At 38.0% G+C, this 18285-nt stretch overlaps 1 protein-coding gene and 1 long non-coding RNA gene across 10 annotated transcripts in view; one reads left to right on the forward strand and one right to left on the reverse strand.

Annotated features, from left to right (window-relative positions):
• Window positions 1-17732, reverse strand: part of LOC145450737 (ral GTPase-activating protein subunit alpha-1-like) — a 76037-nt gene extending 58305 nt beyond the window's left edge. For 2 of the 9 annotated variants that reach the window (XM_080329244.1, XM_080329241.1), the window contains exons 1-11: window positions 16750-17731; window positions 16160-16341; window positions 12876-12992; window positions 11958-12007; window positions 11049-11106; window positions 9610-9653; window positions 9363-9546; window positions 7824-7939; window positions 7620-7761; window positions 4359-4539; window positions 506-577 (exon numbers count right to left, since the gene is read on the reverse strand). In XM_080329244.1, the coding sequence (XP_080185370.1) occupies window positions 506-577; window positions 4359-4539; window positions 7620-7761; window positions 7824-7939; window positions 9363-9546; window positions 9610-9653; window positions 11049-11106; window positions 11958-12007; window positions 12876-12992; window positions 16160-16277 (1082 nt within the window). In that variant the 5' untranslated portion in view covers window positions 16278-16341; window positions 16750-17731. Of the gene's footprint in view, window positions 1-505; window positions 578-4358; window positions 4540-7619; window positions 7762-7823; window positions 7940-9362; window positions 9547-9609; window positions 9654-11048; window positions 11107-11957; window positions 12008-12875; window positions 12993-16159; window positions 16342-16749 lie in introns of all 9 variants that reach the window. The other 7 variants (XM_080329246.1, XM_080329245.1, XM_080329248.1 and 4 more) reach the window with 5 other exon arrangements.
• On the forward strand, window positions 199-483 carry LOC145450739 (uncharacterized). The gene is made up of 2 exons (XR_013918574.1): window positions 199-315; window positions 358-483. It is a non-coding gene; the product is annotated as an uncharacterized LOC145450739 (long non-coding RNA).
• Window positions 17733-18285: the final 553 nt, after the last annotated feature.

Genomic DNA, 18285 nt, shown 5'->3' on the forward strand with positions numbered 1-18285 from the left:
CAGACCCGTACAAACGACCAAAATAGCTAGTTGACAGTCGACTAACTACTAGTTTTAAGTAGTTTTAGTTCTAGTTTGGTATTTTGAAAAGTGAGTAGTTATAGTCCTAGTTCTACTTTCGTAATTTGAAAAGTGAGTAGTTCCAGTTTAAGTTCTAGTTGCGCATTTCGAAAAGTGACTAGTTCTAGTTTTGGTCATGGATTTTGAAAAGCGAATAGTTCCAGTTAAAATTCTAGTTGTGTTTAATTGAGTAGTTCTAGTTGTTGTCACGGATTTTGATAAGTGACAAGTTCTAGTTCTAGGTCTAGTTGCTCAGTTTAAAAAGTAAGTAGTTCTAGTTCTAGTTTCAGTTGCGAGTTTTGAAAAGTGAGTAGTTCTAGTTATAGGTCCAGTTACAAATTTTGAAAATCCAGTGGTTTGCACAAGTCTGGCACAAACGTAAGGCACACTGACACGCTGCCGGATTAGTAAATGGTAAAAACGTATATAAAATGAATATAATCACCCAATCACAGACGCGACAATTTGCTGATGCTGCTGCATGAGTGTTGCCAAGCCTTCAAGGTGGCCACTAGACCTGTTTCCAGAGCGTGACAAAAAAGGCCAGAATCGATTAGGCCACAGAAAACGAAATCAAATCAAATCATATCATGCAGGGCTATTATGATCGGTAAATGTACATGACAGCCGATAGCGATAATGAGAAGCATGCTGATGGTGAACAGGCTCATGTAGAACACAAAAATGTAGATTCGAAATAGCAAGATGAAGACAGAAGTAGCAAAGTACATAACCATATACGGTGGTAAAGAACGTGTTGTATTTCGGAGCATACAAAGGCGATCAGGGTTGTAATGAATAGAGTCACGACTCTCAACTTGAATCGAAATTTTTTGGTGACACGATTTGATACGAGTCATTTTTTAATATGGAAAATGACTTGACTAGAGCCAATTAGTGTATTGACTAAACTTGTAGTCAATTCGGTACCGGCATGGTGACTAAATTGTTAGTTTCCCTAAAAACGCAGCACACCAAATTTGGCTTAGTTCCAACCAGCAACAGACCATGTAGTGGACAAGTCCATCCAAAATTTTGATCATTTTATAAAATACAAACAGTAGACTAATTACGGCGTGAATTACATCACCATCGTTTTAACATCCTTATCTACGTGAAAATAGACCCATAACCACCATATACCTTCCCACCCTGCGTGTTTATGGCGAAACGCTCTACCACATTTTGATACCATCGATCGAATTAGTTGAGAAAGAGCGGTCACTCATGGCTTGTTTGAAAGATGACATCTCTGTCGCAATGAATAGCACGTGCTTATTCGCACTAGGCATACGTTGTGGACTCCATAAGGAATTAACCAAAACTCGTCCATTTTTACAACAAGGTTATCTCGTCTTCGTGATTATATACACTCTCGTTTGACCTGCTCTTGTCTTGCTTCATGGCGTAGTTGGTTAGGCGTTGAAATTCTGAATCCAGCGATATATTACTTGTTGATTTCGCATCCCATTAAGGTCGTGCCTTACAGTTTTGAAAAGTGAAGCAAAATTTTTTGGAAAAACCCACCGGTGCCAGTCAGTCAAAGTCATTCCACCGTTGATTCGACAAAATAAATCCATTTCACTTAATTCAGTATCTCATTTCGCCACACCCATCCTAACTCATACCACAAAGCATCCATGCTACCAACAAATTCGTATTTGCAATTCAACCGCAATTCAATTGCTGCGCGCCACAACTTAAGACGCTCTCTCGTTCACCTGAGATACTCAATTACGGGAGTGTCAGCGTAGCCGTAGCAGCACAACAGACATCTCAACATGGGTATGCTCCGAAATACAGCGAGTTCGGTCGGACCAGTGCCGAAAGTACTAAATTGATCACAGCATTTTCAGAATATAACAGATCTCAGGGTTGTTCAAATATAACTTTTATTTCCAGATTCCGGGGATTCACTGATTATATTATTAGGTTGTCTAAGAAACGCTGCACACCAAATTTAGCTCCATTCCAACACGTAAAAGCCGACGCAGAGCCGATTGAAATTTTTGAATTCATTATAAAATAGATAAAAATATTTCAAATTTTACTGTCAACCGCATAAAATTGTTAAGTTGCCTAAAACGACGACGCATAACAATTTCTTCTCAATTCCAACCCCTTGAATCGAAGTTATTGCAGTTGGAAGCTTTAAATTTGCAAAAATAGTTTTGACGGTGGGAAAATCTATAATTATTAATGAAAATTTCAAATAACTTCGCTTCTGCGGGTTGAAATTGCGTCAAATTTGTTTTGCGCCGTTTTCGTAGACAACTCAACAATTACATGTTGTTTACAGAAGAATTTGAACTTGAATTCTTTTTATAATAAATAATAAAATTTAATTGGCTTCTACTGGTAGGAATTGAGCCAAATTTTGTGCGCAGCGATTTTTTAGGCAACCTAACAGTGAATCCCCGGGATCCAGAAAAATTAAGTTATTTTTGAACAACAACACTACGCAGTTACTACAAGCAAATCTTGCTATCGAAATTGAAGTCAGGGCTACCAAAAGCTAACTAGCTACGACACACCAAAAACACACGTTAGTGATGAAACTTATCGATGACAAACGAAATCCCACGGCAGATTAACGGTAATTTTTTACCAAACAAAAAATTCCCGGTATATTTTCAAGCACTCGGGATCGACTTGAAGTCCCAACGGATTACAGGCAGGGCTGGGCAAAATGGAGCGTTCGACAGACTCGAAATCGAGTCGAGCATTTGAGTACCACTGATCGTGACGTCATGCATTGTAAGAGCGAATCGTAAAGTCGTAATAATGTATTACAGATTACAGGGTTGTAACGACTCGAGGTAAATTTTTTCATTGACTCGACTTAACTAGAGTACTTCGTCAAAATGCGCGAATACTTAATTAGTTCCTTTTCAAAATTACAGCCTTGGTAGAGTAGGCCTATATTATGAATGCGAGACCTTCGATATCACCCAAGAGTTTTACAGAAGTGACTTGAACTCAACTTGAACTCCATCATGAACAGTGAACTCTATGATTAGGACTCAAGTCTCAACACATTGACTCAGACTCGGAATTGACTCGGCAGTGAATTGAAAATGACTTGACTCCACTATAGTCAATACTATAAAAGTAAAATTGGATAGTGACTCAGAACCTTGTGTATTGGTTACAACCCCGTTCGAATATCTACCTTTCGTAAACTTGCAAAAAAATAATGTCAATTGACAGAGAAAATCTTCTGGGTTGATCACAACACCAAAATTTTGCATAATGTTACACGTTTTGGATGTCATGATAAAGCCAAAATTTCAGAGTGTGAAAATAGTGTCAAAACGGTAATGCCTGACACAAAACTACTTCTTTATCAAAAGGTTCCAAGTACAGCGATGACTGTAACGCTAGGGCTGTTCAAAAAAACTTTTCTTCAGATTTCACTGGCTGACTGGGTCTTGCAGTAGAAAGTTTTGAATTGATCATTAAAAATTTAGAAAATGAAATTTCAAATTTTCCTGTCAATCCCATAAAATTGTTAGGTTGTCAGTAGAGATGATGCACACCAAATTTGGCTCAATTCCAACCACTAGAAGCGAAGTTATTCCAGTAGAAAAATTTCCTATTCCATGATTTTATGATAAGTAATTAAGGAGTTAGCCACCGTAAATACTATTTTATTCAAATCCAAATTTTTCTGCTGCAATAACTTCGCCTCTATTGGTTGGAATCGAGCCAAATTTGGTGTGCATCATCTTTACTGACAGCCTAACAATTTTATGGGGTTGACATGAAAATTTTGAAATTTTATTTTTTTATTATTTAATGATAATTTCAAAACTTTCTACTGCACGAAAGTCGCTTCTACTGGTTGGAATGGAGCCAAAGTTGGTGGGCAGCATTGTTTTCACCAACCTAACAATTTTATCAAGTAGCCAGTGAAATCTGAAGAAAAAGTTTGAGTTTTTTGAACAGGCCTACTGTAACGCTGTTGAAATAAATTCTGCGAAGTTTTGGAATTACGCCATTTGTTTCGAATATCGACTGAATATCGTTGGATTTATCACTTTTATCGGACTGGTCAGGCTCTAGTCAGGACACTATAGGACCACGATCAGTACAATCAATACTCGCTTGAAACCGAGCGCTCCAATCATTGTTCCCAACCCTGATTACAGCGTATAGAAAAGTACCACCAGGTACTAAGCACGCGGACAAAAGTTTAGGAAAGAATACAGAGTAATACCGTATACAATATACATAACTAGCTTCATAGAGCAAATTCGTCGAATTTACAAGATGAAGTCCTGCGCAAACCCGCGTACCTCGCCTTCTTCATGGACTCTTCCTTCAAGGCGTTGCTGGTAAAAACGACGAGCCAATTTATCATGGAAATCCTTGCCTCCAGCATGGGGCATCCGGCCCCGACCAGGATGCGTTGATCGATGGACCCCGTTTCCGTTACGTTGAGAATGTAGTTGACGGGTTCGCGTGGCTCTGGCAATGCTAGGAGAAAGATTTCAAATAATAAACGGGGCATATTTTCAAGGATTAGTGGAAATATTATCATCTCAGATTTATACAATAGCGGTGTGCAAAAATGACTTTTTTTCTCAAATTGTACTGGCTACTTGATAAAATTGTTAGGTTACCTAATTTAAGCATACACACAAAATTTGGTTCAATTCCAGCGAGTAGCAGCATTGCTACAGAAGAAAGTTTCTATTTATTAGATAAAAATAAATTGATCAAATTGTTCACCAAATTTGGCTCAACTCCAACCAGTGGAAGCAGACTTATTACCGTCGAAAAATTTGGATTTGAATAAAATAGTATTTACGGTGGGCACAACTATAATAAATAATTAAAGAATTGGCCACCGTAAACACTATTTTATTGATGATCCAAATTTTTCGACGCAATAACTCCGCTTCCACTGTTTGGAATTGAACCAAATTTGGTGAACATCGTTTCTATAGACAAACAAACACTTTCATGGGATGACCAGAAAATTTTGAATTATTTTCAATTTATTTTTGTGTAATAAGTAGAAACTTTGTTCTCCTGAAGCAATGCGGCTACTGGTTGGAATTGAACCAAATTTGGGTGTGTAGGCTTAAATTAGGTAACCTAACAATTTTATCGAGTAGCCAGTACAATTTGAGATAAAAAGTCATTTTTGAACACCCCTATTATACAAACTAAATGGATTCCCAAAATGTGCGACTAGAACTAGAACTAACGACATTTAAAAATCCGCAACTAACCAACTAAAACACAACCTACTAGTTGCAATTCCGAAGTACCACATTAATATATATTTTACCGGAATCGGATAGGCATTACCACATGAACATCCGAGCAAGTTTGAAATAGAAGGGCTTCGACCCCGAAAACCCACCCAAGAAGCAAGAACAACTAGGCTCGAGTCATTTTTTCAAATGCGTAAATTACTCGACTCGAGTCAATTTGCGTACTGACTCGACTTGTACTCGAGTCATTGTGCACGACTTGAACCAAGTCTTATGACTAGAGACCAGGACGGCCAAGACAGACGTTTCATTGCAACTTCCAAGAATAGTAAATTCACCACATGATTGGTATTTCGTCTATCAGTCCTGATACTTGGAAGATAGGGCCAGAAACTGTTTAAGACTGAGGAAATAACTATATTTTGAATCTTAGCCGTTATATATCACTCGAGCAGAGTTCAGAAAAATGTGGGTTGAACTCAAAACTGTAGATTGAACCCAATGACTTGGTCTCGGACTCGGACTAGAGTCATAACACTATGACTCGGACTTGACTCGATGGTGAAATGAAAATGACTCGACTTGACTCGAGTCAAAACGATAAAAGTGAGATTGACTTGCGACTCGGAACCCTGTGACTTGGTTACAACCCTGGTCTGAGACACTTAATAATGTGGGTTGTGGGTTGGGTTTCTGGTTGGGTTAGGTTATGGTTTAGGGTTAGGGTTTGTGCGATGGAATACTTTTGGGTTAGCTTTGGGGTTGAACAGTCACATGCTTAAGTAACGCAGCTGACGTGTCGCATGCTCAATGTCGCGCAACGATTTCTATGATTTGTCCTTGTTTTTGGCAATGAAGCCGCGACTAGCACTGGGCGACAGTGATAATAAATTAAGATTGAAATCAGCGCCATCACACTTGGTATAAATACAGTACTGGGGACTCTTTTTGGAACCTTTGGAGTTTGCCATTGCCATACATTTCATGCTGTACACAGGTTTAGATCGAATATCAAATCGTGACACGAAATTTACTCGCCGCAAAATCAAGGCCGCGTTGCCGCCGGCCGGATCATGAATAATTGATCCAGAATGAAAACCGGTACGTTCGATTGCAAAATGGATTATATGAAATGAGGAACACGCCGTTGCAAAAAAACATAAGTTACATGACGAATCAAATATGCGTAAATCAGAAAATTACATTTTACTAGCGGAACGACAAAAGCGAATGATCAACCGCTAGTTCAAATCAGACGTGAGTGGCCAGCAACCTATCATAAATATAGAAATGTGTCGAGCAATGATCATTTACAGCAGCGGTTCCCAATCGGTAGGGCCATGAGCCTTTATCAATGTGGCCCATGAAACGATTTGAAAAAAAGTTATCGTCTTCAAGTTTATTCAACTGTCACCGATGTAATGAGTTTAAATTCAATAATATTCGCGAATTTACTTTCTTCCCTCCACCACCAGACCGGCAATTAACACATTATGAGAGCCATTACAAGTTCATAGCATATTAATTCAAATTTTTTAATCAAATTAATGAATTCGCAGAATTTTCCAAGGACGGTCGCTAGGGCTGTTAAAAAAAATTCCTTTCGATTTCACTGACTACTTGATAAAATTGTTAGGTTTGTTAAAAAAAACGCTGCACACCAACTCTGGCTCAATTCCATGCGGTAGAAGCGAAATTCTTGCAGTACAAAGTTTTGAATTTATCATTAAAAAATGAAAAAATAAAAGTTCAAAATTTTATCTGTCAACCCCATAGAATTGTTCGGCCGTCAGTGGAGATGATGCACACCGAATTTGGGTCTATTCCAACCACTAGAAGCGAAGATATTTCAGTAGAAAAATTTGGATTTGAATAAAATAGTATTTACGGTGACTAACTCTGTAATTATTTATTATAAAATCATGGAATTAGAAAATTTTCTACCGCAATAACTTCGCTTCTAGTGGTTGGTATTGAGCCAAATTTGGTGTGCATCATCTCTACTGAGAGCCTAACAATTTTATGGGGTCGACAGAAAAATTTTGAAATTTTATTTTTTCATTTTTAATGATAAATTCAGAGCTTTCTACTGCAAGAATCTCGCTTCTATTGGTTGGAATTCAGCCAAAGTTGGTGTGCAGCGTTTTTTTTACCGACCTAACAATTTTATCAAGTAGCCAGTGCAATCTGAAAGAAAAGTTATTTTTTAACAGCCCTAATGGTCACGGTGTAAAAAAAAGGTTGGGAAACCCTGATTTACGGTTACTATCGATACAAAGACAGCATTTCTACAGGTATGCCGCGCGACAGAATAAGATTACCAATTTCACTCACATAAATCAGGTTGATAAAGTGACGTGTCGAGTCGAAAGTCGCTGAAAATATGCGTCAAATAATACTTCTTAAACATATCCCACAGGAACGAGAAGCTGATCTTGTTCACGGCCTCGCGGATTTTCCACTGTAGCTGGCACGCCTGAAACAAAACGCTCGCAATAATTCAGGGAATAACGCAGAGAATTCCCAAGCGAAACACACCTCGACAACCATAAACTCCAGGACCGTGTCAAGAAAATACTTTGTCATGTCTTCCGGTAGTTTTTCTCCCGCGGGCGGTGGAACCAAATAATTGATCTCGGCGGGTGACATGCCCCCTGCATAAATCGAATGCCTTGTTAATAAACTGCAGGTCAAAATGTAATGTTTGTAATGTCTCGAGTCGCAATATTTCTCAACTCTGACTCAGCTTGAGTGACTTTAAGTCTTGACTCGACTTGCACTAGAGTCATTGCATATAACCCAACCAAAAATCAAAAAGCCGAAATTTCATGCCGGTGACATCATATTCTATGATACGATCGTTGATATACAATGTTCTTTCCTATTATATACTATAATTGCTGACGATTACCCCTGACGAAAGTCAGTCGAAAACATTCGGGTTCATTTCAATATGAATACACTATTCCTATGTATATTGAAGTTCTGTACCTCCAAGAATCTCTTCAAAAACAAAAAATACTGAATTAAAATGTGAAAGTGAAGCTATTAGAGTTACAAAGTGTTGATTTGAAGAATTTATATTTCTGAAATTTTTGGATATATAATAATAGTATTTACGGTAGGTAGCTTTATAATAAACAATCACAAGAATTGTTAAGTTGCCAACTCGGCATTTTATAAACTGGCTGAATTGTGGGGCATTGAGGTCCAATTTTATATCAACCCCATACAAGTACATGCCACATGGATATTTTTTATTTTAAAATCACAGGACTTAATCTAATTCACAACGAACTCAATGCTACATCGCATTGAACACAGCACTTAACTTGACTCGCACTGCACTTGAAATCAATAACAGGAGTTTTCTAAACCTTCCCGTAAAATGCGCAACTCCAGTGTTATCGGATATGTGTGTCAAGTGCATACAGCTCCACCCAAGACAAATGTACAGTAGCCAGAGAAAGTCTATTTATTTCTGATTAATAGCAATTTAGTACACTTATACGCTACTACTCGCAGCTACTGACTCCGTGTAAAACACCCGATCAACCTTGACTTGGCACGATATTGATATTGGAAAGCGATGGCAATGTAAGAAATAGTAAAAATTTTATCATGCCTGTATATGATTATGATTCTTACAAATTTAATCCACGACAAAACCAGTCCAGAGCTGTGAGCTAGTAACCGTAATCGGGGGGGGTGTTATGATTCCGTACATGTGTATATACTGTGTGTATTTATTTTGCAAGTGCGTCAATTCGCCACGAGAGACCCCTTAATTCCCCATTACTGCTGAATTCCCGAACGGTTGGAAATCCCTGGTTTACTGTCCGTTCCTCAATTGCTTATGTCTATGTTTGGAAGTGCATGTCCCTTGTAGTTGATAGTAGCCGGAAGCCACCCTTGAAAGCTATCAAGTAGATTCATCCATCTTTTCTTTGAAAGGTCACTACACATGCTAAACTCATCTGATGCTTACGCACCATAATGTTATCACAACAATCAAAACAAAGCTATCCTGGCAACACCAATCGAACCTGATATTTTCCGTGTTACACCGTAAATTACCTGTGTTTTCAATGGGCGGATTAAGCAAAGTCTCCAAAGTCGCGTTCTTATATCTCGGATCTTTTGAAGGTGGAGTCGGAAAGCCCGGAATCAATAAGGCGTAAAGTAGCACCGTTGTTTCCTCCGCTTTTTCTCTCAAAGCACGAAACCAGAGAAGGAACAGCTTCACGCCGTCCCTTCGCAACTGTCAAAAATTGCAGAAAAATTACAAAAAACGTCAAGCAGATCATCAAGCGCAACAAATCACCTTCAATGAATTGCCAGGATGAAGTAATAATTTGATAATTCGATCTAAACAGTAAAACATATATGAATCACTGTTAAATATCTTCATGAGCTGCGAGGCGCTTTAATTATATATCCGCTGTAGGGATCACAGGGTTGTAACCAAGTCACAAGGCTCCGAGTGACAAGTCAATCTCACTTTTGTAGTTTTGACTCGAGTGAAGTCGAGTCATTTTCAATTCGCCACCGAGTCAAGCCCGAGTCCAAGTCATTGTGTTGACTACTCAGTTTCCAGTTAAAGTCTTGCTAAACCCACTTTTTATAACTCTGTTTCAAGATATCGAATGGTTCGCATTCAAAATATACTGATTTTCCTCACTTTTAGCAGTTTCTGGTCGCATTTTCAAGTACCAGTACCAATAGGCGAAATCCCAACCGGGTGGTTACTTTACTATTCTTCGAAATTACAATGAGAAGCCGGACTTGGCCGTCCGAGTCTCGAGTCATAATTATGACTCGGTTCGAGTCATGTGCAATGACTCGTGTCTAAGTCGAGTCACTACACAGATTGACTCGAGGCGAGTCATTTTCGTATTTTGGGAAAATGAATCGAGTCAAGTCGAGTCATCAGAAAAATTCTTTTCTTTCTTAATTCTTCCCAGTACTGAAATTATGCGCTTCTAGCCAATGACAGTAATATATTTAATTAGAACTATAGTTTCAGCACTGTTTGCCACCGTTGAAGGCAGTAAACCAGGGATCGGTCCATTCGGTCGTATGAAACATCTAGTACAGTAGTTCTCAACCTTTTCGCCTTCGCGGAATCCTTTTGGGCCGACACGGACCCCACAAAGTTTTTGTTCAAATTTAGCTCAATTATCGTGCAACCGTCATCTGTCATGATCAAATGTTAACTCTGGGCTAATGATAAACAGCAAAAAAATGACTTTTCTTTAAAATAATATCATACCATTTATGTAGAAATTAGATCGACTTTTATTACTTCAAAGCGAATTCTGCGAGTGCATTTCTTGAAATGTCTTAAAAATTCGCGCCTTCGATTTGATATGAGCCAGTGCCAAAAATCCATATCCACAAAGAATGTAATAAAAACGCTTCACACCTTTTGGTATGATCGCAAAAAATATGGCACCAAGATTCAGAAATTAGATTTCATTAATTTATTAATTATGGATATCACAAGAGAAAATGGATTTTTGCAATCATTTCGAAGTCACCATGATTGACCTTACTCCTCCAATTTTTTATATTATCCGCTATCCTCAACAAAGTATTTGTTAGTGTCAGTAGGCTATTGGAAGTTAGTGTGTGATGTAGGATTGGCATCATATTGTGGTCACATCAAATGAAGATATTTGTAGGTTGTAACCCTAATCACCATGAAGGATTTGAACAATTTTCAATGAGTCTACAGGAATCTCGCAAGATCATATTACTTACCGATGCTGTTATACTGCCATCTCTCGTGGATCATATCGGGCAGGTGCGTGAGAATGGTCTGAAAATCAAAATCTCGCTTCAATATTCATGGGCTGCAGGTCGATAACAAAGTTCGATATATCTGCGGCAATAATTTTCAGCGGTAAAGAGGTCACGAGATGCAATACAACAATATATTAGGTCGCGTGCACTGGGAATTCACGTCAAAGGGTAAGATTTGGGAAATAAAAACCTATCAAGTTCATTTCGTTAAGTCGTATTCAAACTTTTTCTGCTCATAGCCCAGTAAACTAGAAGTATATCGATGGTAGCCAAAGCAAAATTATTCAACTTGTGGTGGTTTGCAATGAAGTATTTCTCGCATGGTAGGTAATTTTTTGTAGGAATGAGCCTTGATTTATGTCTACCGTATGTCAATACTTTGAAAATTACAACTGTTGGAACACATAACACTATTTCAGACTTCCAATTTTGAAATAAGAACGCAGGTGAAATTAACAAACCGTACCCAAGAAACTGGCAATAACTTCGATGAACATATCAAAATTAGTAATATTATTGAATCACGAAACTTGCATTAGTAATAAGCATTTCTATTTACACAAACACAGCACACTGAGCAAAGTGTTTATGGTCAGGTGTAACGCAGTGAAAAATCTGCCGGTAAGCAATACGTATAAATGATGACAGGCCATAACGAATTTGGCTACGCAGCACAGCCACCGGTCGGATATAGGAGCGCGACAGGAAAGGCATTTAGTCATTCACATCTTACTCTATTCACGTTAATATAGTTACACGCTTCGGTGCAGTCAAACATGATCAAATTTGTAAAGGTAAAATCTCGATTGAGACTTGGTTGTTGGGAGATGTATTCAAAAGGATGATGGCATCAGCATCACAGATTACCTCAAATATCTGAAGCATCCCGTCCAGTTCCTCTCTCTGAGCTCTGTGCGCTGAAATAAAAATTGGGATACTGCTATTGGCACATTGACTACACAATCAAGGCTGCCATGGGCACGCAGATTTGTAAAAACTACTGTATTTTCAAAGAAATTGAACTAATCACTTTTCAAAATTCAAAACTAGAACTAGACATACTCACTTTTCCACTCACACATTTAAAAATCAGCAACTACCAAACTAAAACACAGCTAATTAGATTCAATTCTGAAGCAATTCATTCATTTTTATTTTATTGGCATTGGAATCGGGTCAGCTTTCCACCCACGTGAACTGCACACATGAACACGAAATGACAGGGGTTTTCTACCCCCAAAACCCAAACCCACCCTCTCTTAGTAGTGATTATTCTGAGCTAGCAATGGCCGCAAGGACATCACACAACTAAACACCGATATCACAATTCACGCCAATCGACGATACATGTTGTCTAGTTAGTCGGCAACTAATTTCTTTTGAATAAAATCCGCAACTAGAACTAAAACTACTCAAAAGAACAGTAGTTAATTGACCATCAATTAACTAGAGTTGTAGTTTGTACAAGTCTGTTGGCATGCCAAGCTCCAGTCAAGATATCATACCATGACTATGTATGTTGGAATATCGATGACTAGTAAATAATCTGTTGTTAAATCTACTGCTCTTCTAGAATGGTGATCACACCAAACAAAACCCATCAGTAATGCCTGTTCCCAACACCCATACATCAAAGAGCAAAATACCATTAGCGTCATAAAATCCACCAAATCGATGATAGTATTTCATAAATAAAAACAGTACACAGTGACTTCAACTAAAATAACAGGATACCAAATATCCTTGATGTCTCGATCAATAGCCTATTTCACATCAGCCACATACCTCCTTTCTGGCGAACGTTGGTTTCAGCGATGAGAAAGTTCTCATAAAATACATAGTATATGTGAGAATAGTACTGTTCGAACAGCGCGTGCTCTTCAGCCGGGTCTGATACGTTTTCTAAACACATTCATGGTTTGAGTACATGTAGAATCATGTGAAATATAACTTCTCATCATACACAATAAAACGCAATCAACAGTAGGGTGGAGTGAAAAATGGAAAATTTTGAATTTCAAAAAGGACACTTGAAATGTGGTGCCAAATATGAAAAAAAAAAAATTCTATACTAATTTTGGGCTCCTCATCTTCCCATGTGTCGGGACTTAAACATAGAGATGGTCTCATCAGACAAAAAGTGTGAAGTCTCGAAAGCAGTTGAATCGTTATTACGAAACAAGATTTAAAAGTGTGTGCTAAGTTTGTGCGGACTAATACTGTGGTAGTGAAACCATCTTCGAAATATTTCCATTTTCAATATAGAATCGATGTTTCTGAGTTTTCAATAATTATGGATATGCAATTTATGTGCTTTCAATATGAACTTGCCAGTCAAACGACCAATCACTATACGCTTTTGACATCATATACCCACTGCTTCAATGCCTAATTTTACCTAAAAACGGCCTAAAAGTCAATATTTTGCTTGTAACTTTTTTTCCGTTTATTTTTAAGACAAAGTTCTGTGAAAGTGAGATAGAAACTTGTTGCTTCTGCATCTTTTAAGCTTTTAAATCATCTTTGTAGTGCAAGCGGTTATCAATATATAGCGAAACTAGCTGTTTTAGGCTCATTCAGTGGAATTGCACGACCACTAGAGGGTGCCCAAGCCCAAAATTAGCATAGAAATTATTTTTTTCATATGTGGCACCACATATCAAGTGTTCGCTTTGAAATTCAAAATTTTCCATTTTTCACTCCACCCTAATCAACAGGCCTTACTGAATTAAAATTACGGTGATACACACAAAAGATAGAAGACCATTACCAATTGTTCCGTACATGACTATGCCAATAACAGTGTTTCAGTTTCAACTTTACTTATTTATAAAATAACGTTTAACAATGATTTTATTGTAGACCATAACCACATTGAATTCGTTAGGCCCACCTGAATCAGCAGATAATCTAACTTAAGCTGTGGCCATCGAGTGTATTTAAGAATTGCATTATGCAAGCTTTATTATTGACAATGAGGTGGAATGGTGATTCTACATGTAAATTGTAGCCAAAGCAGCATAACTCTACCAAAGAATACAATAAAGCTTCATCGCTTCAAGGTCACATTCAACCGTCTCCCCCAAAACAACTTTCGGTAATGAGAAAACGGTTGGTTAATGAGACTACGTTGCGACATTGCCCAATATAATTGCTTTCATTACGCTGTAGAAATTTTTTTGTTGGTCGCAGTCTTTGATTCCTGGTAATATGATTTCAGATACATTGGTAATCTAAGGTTGCCATGCGTCTTATTTAGAAGACATGCCATTATTTTGTAGAGCAACGGTTCATAAAAATTTGTCATAGAGCCTCCTTAGTTTTCACTAGAGAGTCCTTGTTAAGTTCCATTGTTCAACAAATAGATATTGCTCTATATTTTCCCTCTGCTTTCATTTGTGGGTCATCTCTAATGTTTTAAGACTTCTCATTCAATGGAAGACATTATGCGCCACTTTCATCAAAAATTGAAGTGTAAGAAGACCTCCTATAATGTCCAGCCTAAATACCAAAGCAAACGGAGAACTTCCTCACAGACTCATTTTCAAACTATTGGGTGAAACTTGTAAGTCAGAGTTTAACAAGGCGAATTGCAACATACAGCCTGCTTGAATATTATGCAGCCTGCAGCCAGTTTTTGGCCGGACTCATATGGACAGATATTGTGGCTTCATATTGGCTCACTGTGTCACAATGAACCTGTGCTGTGGTATCATTGTAGGAAATTTTGTGATATGTCTGGCCCACCAAATACTCCATTCACCGATATCAGGCTAAAAGAGTTTCAGGCCACTGGTTCTACGGAACCCATTTCCAGATTCTAACATGGGTCAACAGTAATGAAGTTAGTTATTTTTATATTTAATAGTGGCATTAATTACCTAGAAATGATCGAAACCACATCTAAGCCACTTCAAAGTTAGATTTGAAACAGAAGAGGTATAGCCGACATAGCCATTGTATATGGTTGAAAAATTTAGACCAAACTTGCGCCATATTAATATTTTCATCACAAACGAACTTGAAATTACAAAGGAATTGAAGATCATCCTCAATCATTGAAAGATTAGCCTATGTAGCTACAAATTTTCAGAAACTTTCGATGATTTCCTAAGGTAGATCGCACAAATGGATTCGTTTTGTCATACTAGGCCCAACGGCTTATGGTAATTCAAGAAAATACAGCACGCCATATTGAATAGTTGCAAGTCATCAATCAAACTGGGCTCTGCATACTGTGCAGTACGTTGGCACAAACCAATCGCAATCAAATCAACTGATTGTCAGAATCTGCCATGCACTCGATACGAGGTGACTCTATCCGAAAATATAGAAAATTTTGGAAACGCTCGAGCACTGAGCATAATCTAACGACGTAGGTCATAGCAATTGTGAATTACAGCGTTCAATCAACATGGTTTTGATTTCGTAAACCATGGCTTCAATGTCATTTTTCAAATGTAACCATTACCCGATCGTGCGTACAATGACTGTCACTCGTAACTTTCAGAAAATAGTATAACGTCAGAAGAAGAATGATATCTGAAAAGAAACTGACGAATCGGGAATTCTGATATCAATAGATAACAACAGAGTAGATCAGAAGGAAGTTACTCATTAAGACCATGAACACTATACAAGCCAGATTCATCAATGAACATTATTAGACTGAATCTCATGGTATATTTAACTTAGAGAATTCAGAGTCTGGATTCAGGGAAAAGCAAAGACCCAATAGCTTTTCAAAGCCTACAAGCAAATTTGGATGCACAAATTTATCATTAGGGGTATAAAAGATGTCATAGATTCAACCGATAGTACCGATAGTAGTTGCATCAAACTAGATCAGATTCTGCGATGTGGTTTCACAATCTTTTAATTACTGTACATTGGGCAGACAAAAGAATTCAACCAAGGCAATGGACATAAAAATGATGATCCCCATGGATTACCCCTATTATTTCTACAATAATGTAATTACATTCCCTCTGCTATTGATAACATAACATTTCCTCCAATCCTTATGACGAAACAGCGATTTATATTGACATGTCAAATAGGATACTTACCCAAAACAAGCTTCAGGTGCTTTAGCCTTGTGACAATATCTTTCTTCGGGTCGAGAATTTTTTGCACAGACTTCTTGACCACAGCGTCTCCTTGTGGCTTTTTATGAATGTTGAACATCTTATGTTTCAGCCGAGCGGCCGGCTCAGCCTTGGATGGTGGTTTATCCAGGGTTCCGACTATGCTAAAATATATCGTTTGCCATTACAAAGTAGCCAGATTGCACTTTGCCAAGTTGGAAGCTTGGGGAATAAATATGAATATGTTATTCAAATGTATTACAAGTTGCAAATGTACAGAAAAAAACTTGTCTACATGGATCAATAACTAAAATTACCATTCAGGGTATAGAAAATCAATATACAATTGAATAGCCTAATCTATATTCATATTGAAATACACCGAAATAATATGACTCTCACTTGTCCGGGGTAAACGTGAGCAACTAGTAGATAATGTTCTCTCCTATTCCGTACTATAATTGCCGATGATTACCCGATACGATTGTCAGCCGAAAATGTTCGGGTTCATTTCAATAAGAGTATATTAATCATCTGAACAACTCTGAGCATAACATCATAAAAAATCTCACCTTCGAGAAGTCAAAACACTGACAATGAAGGTTTGGTGTTATGATGATTTGAAAGTGTCCAGCAGAAGTATAGCGCATAATCCGCAAAACGACTCTGAAGCGGTGTATTATGGAAAGTTACTCCGGAATGCGGTCAGTGATTTTCCAACATTTTGGTACGCCTTCAATTCATATTCGTCAAGGCTTCTGTTATTCCATTATACGCTAAATCTACAGTATGCTGTAAGGTTTACAGTATGGAATGAGGTCTTCTTTCAAGTGGCTTGGTGAGCCACGAATAGCTGAAATAATTATATTTTGTTGGTAAGTCCAAGTCCTATATAAGCTATAATAGTCGATGCTGCTACACACTCATCATAATTCATATGGTAACTCTCACTCTCACTTGACACTCATAGATCAACTGTGGGACACCACAGCTCAACCACAGATGATATTTTCATTTCGACCATAATATGCGAGTAGGCCTATATCTCTTTGGGCCTACAATTAAAAGAGAAGTTTATCATAAATTTCATAGCTCCAAGCATCAGCTACGAGTTTCCTGTCTGGTGGTACGTAGAAAACTTACACTTCTGATGTCGCTAATTGTTATCGCTCAGACGCTCATCACTACCAGTGAGAACTGAGAAGTAAAGATAAGTATTTTGTAAATAATCCAAATCCTGTCATTACTGCATCTGCATGGAGGTTAATGAGGTTGCCGATAACTGCAAATCCAAGTAAATCTCGTACTGTAATTAGGTGACCACAATATATCCCCCAATTCACATCAAATCATGCGGTCATATCAGTGGATAATATCCGCGTCAAGGTATCCGACAATCCGAGGTACTGGGTGTCAGTGTCAGAAATCCACTATCAAATATAAGAAAGATCGTTTCATCTGCATCATTGAGTGTTTGGTCGATGGATAGACGAGGAACAGCAAGGTTATCGATAAATCGATAGTAACTGACATTCTCTCTTCGAAGTCGAGTTAATTGATTCAATCGAGTCATAAGAAATTCTATCGCTGAATCCAAACTCTCAATTTCCGATAAACAGTACGCAAAAAGATTCTCATGAATAGACCTCTCCTGCTCCGGCTATGCATTTGCTATTCGGAATGCGAGAAATCCGGTCGCAGAAAACATCCGAAAGAGAGAGAGAGAGAATTTTTTTTGTGATATCCTTGGTGTTTGTCGACTACTATGGTCATTTACACCAGGCCGATATTCTTCATTTTCTGTTTCGTAACTGCCGACTTATAGCACAGCCCACTTCTAGGCTTTTAGTAAGACACCGCTTACGCGGATGCGGTGGCGAGGAGGAGCCTAGATTTGTTTATTTCGTCAATCAAGAATCACAGTAAGCACAGTTGTAGATTGCTATGGTTGAACCATAGCCTGGTAAATGCCGTGGTTGAACTGTAGAGACTCTATAGTTGAACTATATCGTGAGCAAGATATATATTTCTTCAACCGATGTGACCAAAGAACAAGTATAAATAGGCGGAACAAAACAAAACAATGGTTTATCGGTATTTGACTGGTA

This window comes from Botryllus schlosseri, chromosome 11 (assembly GCF_051294905.1).
Source record: "Botryllus schlosseri isolate E-star chromosome 11, Bs_hap1, whole genome shotgun sequence".
In the NCBI taxonomy this organism is placed as follows: domain Eukaryota; kingdom Metazoa; phylum Chordata; class Ascidiacea; order Stolidobranchia; family Styelidae; genus Botryllus; species Botryllus schlosseri.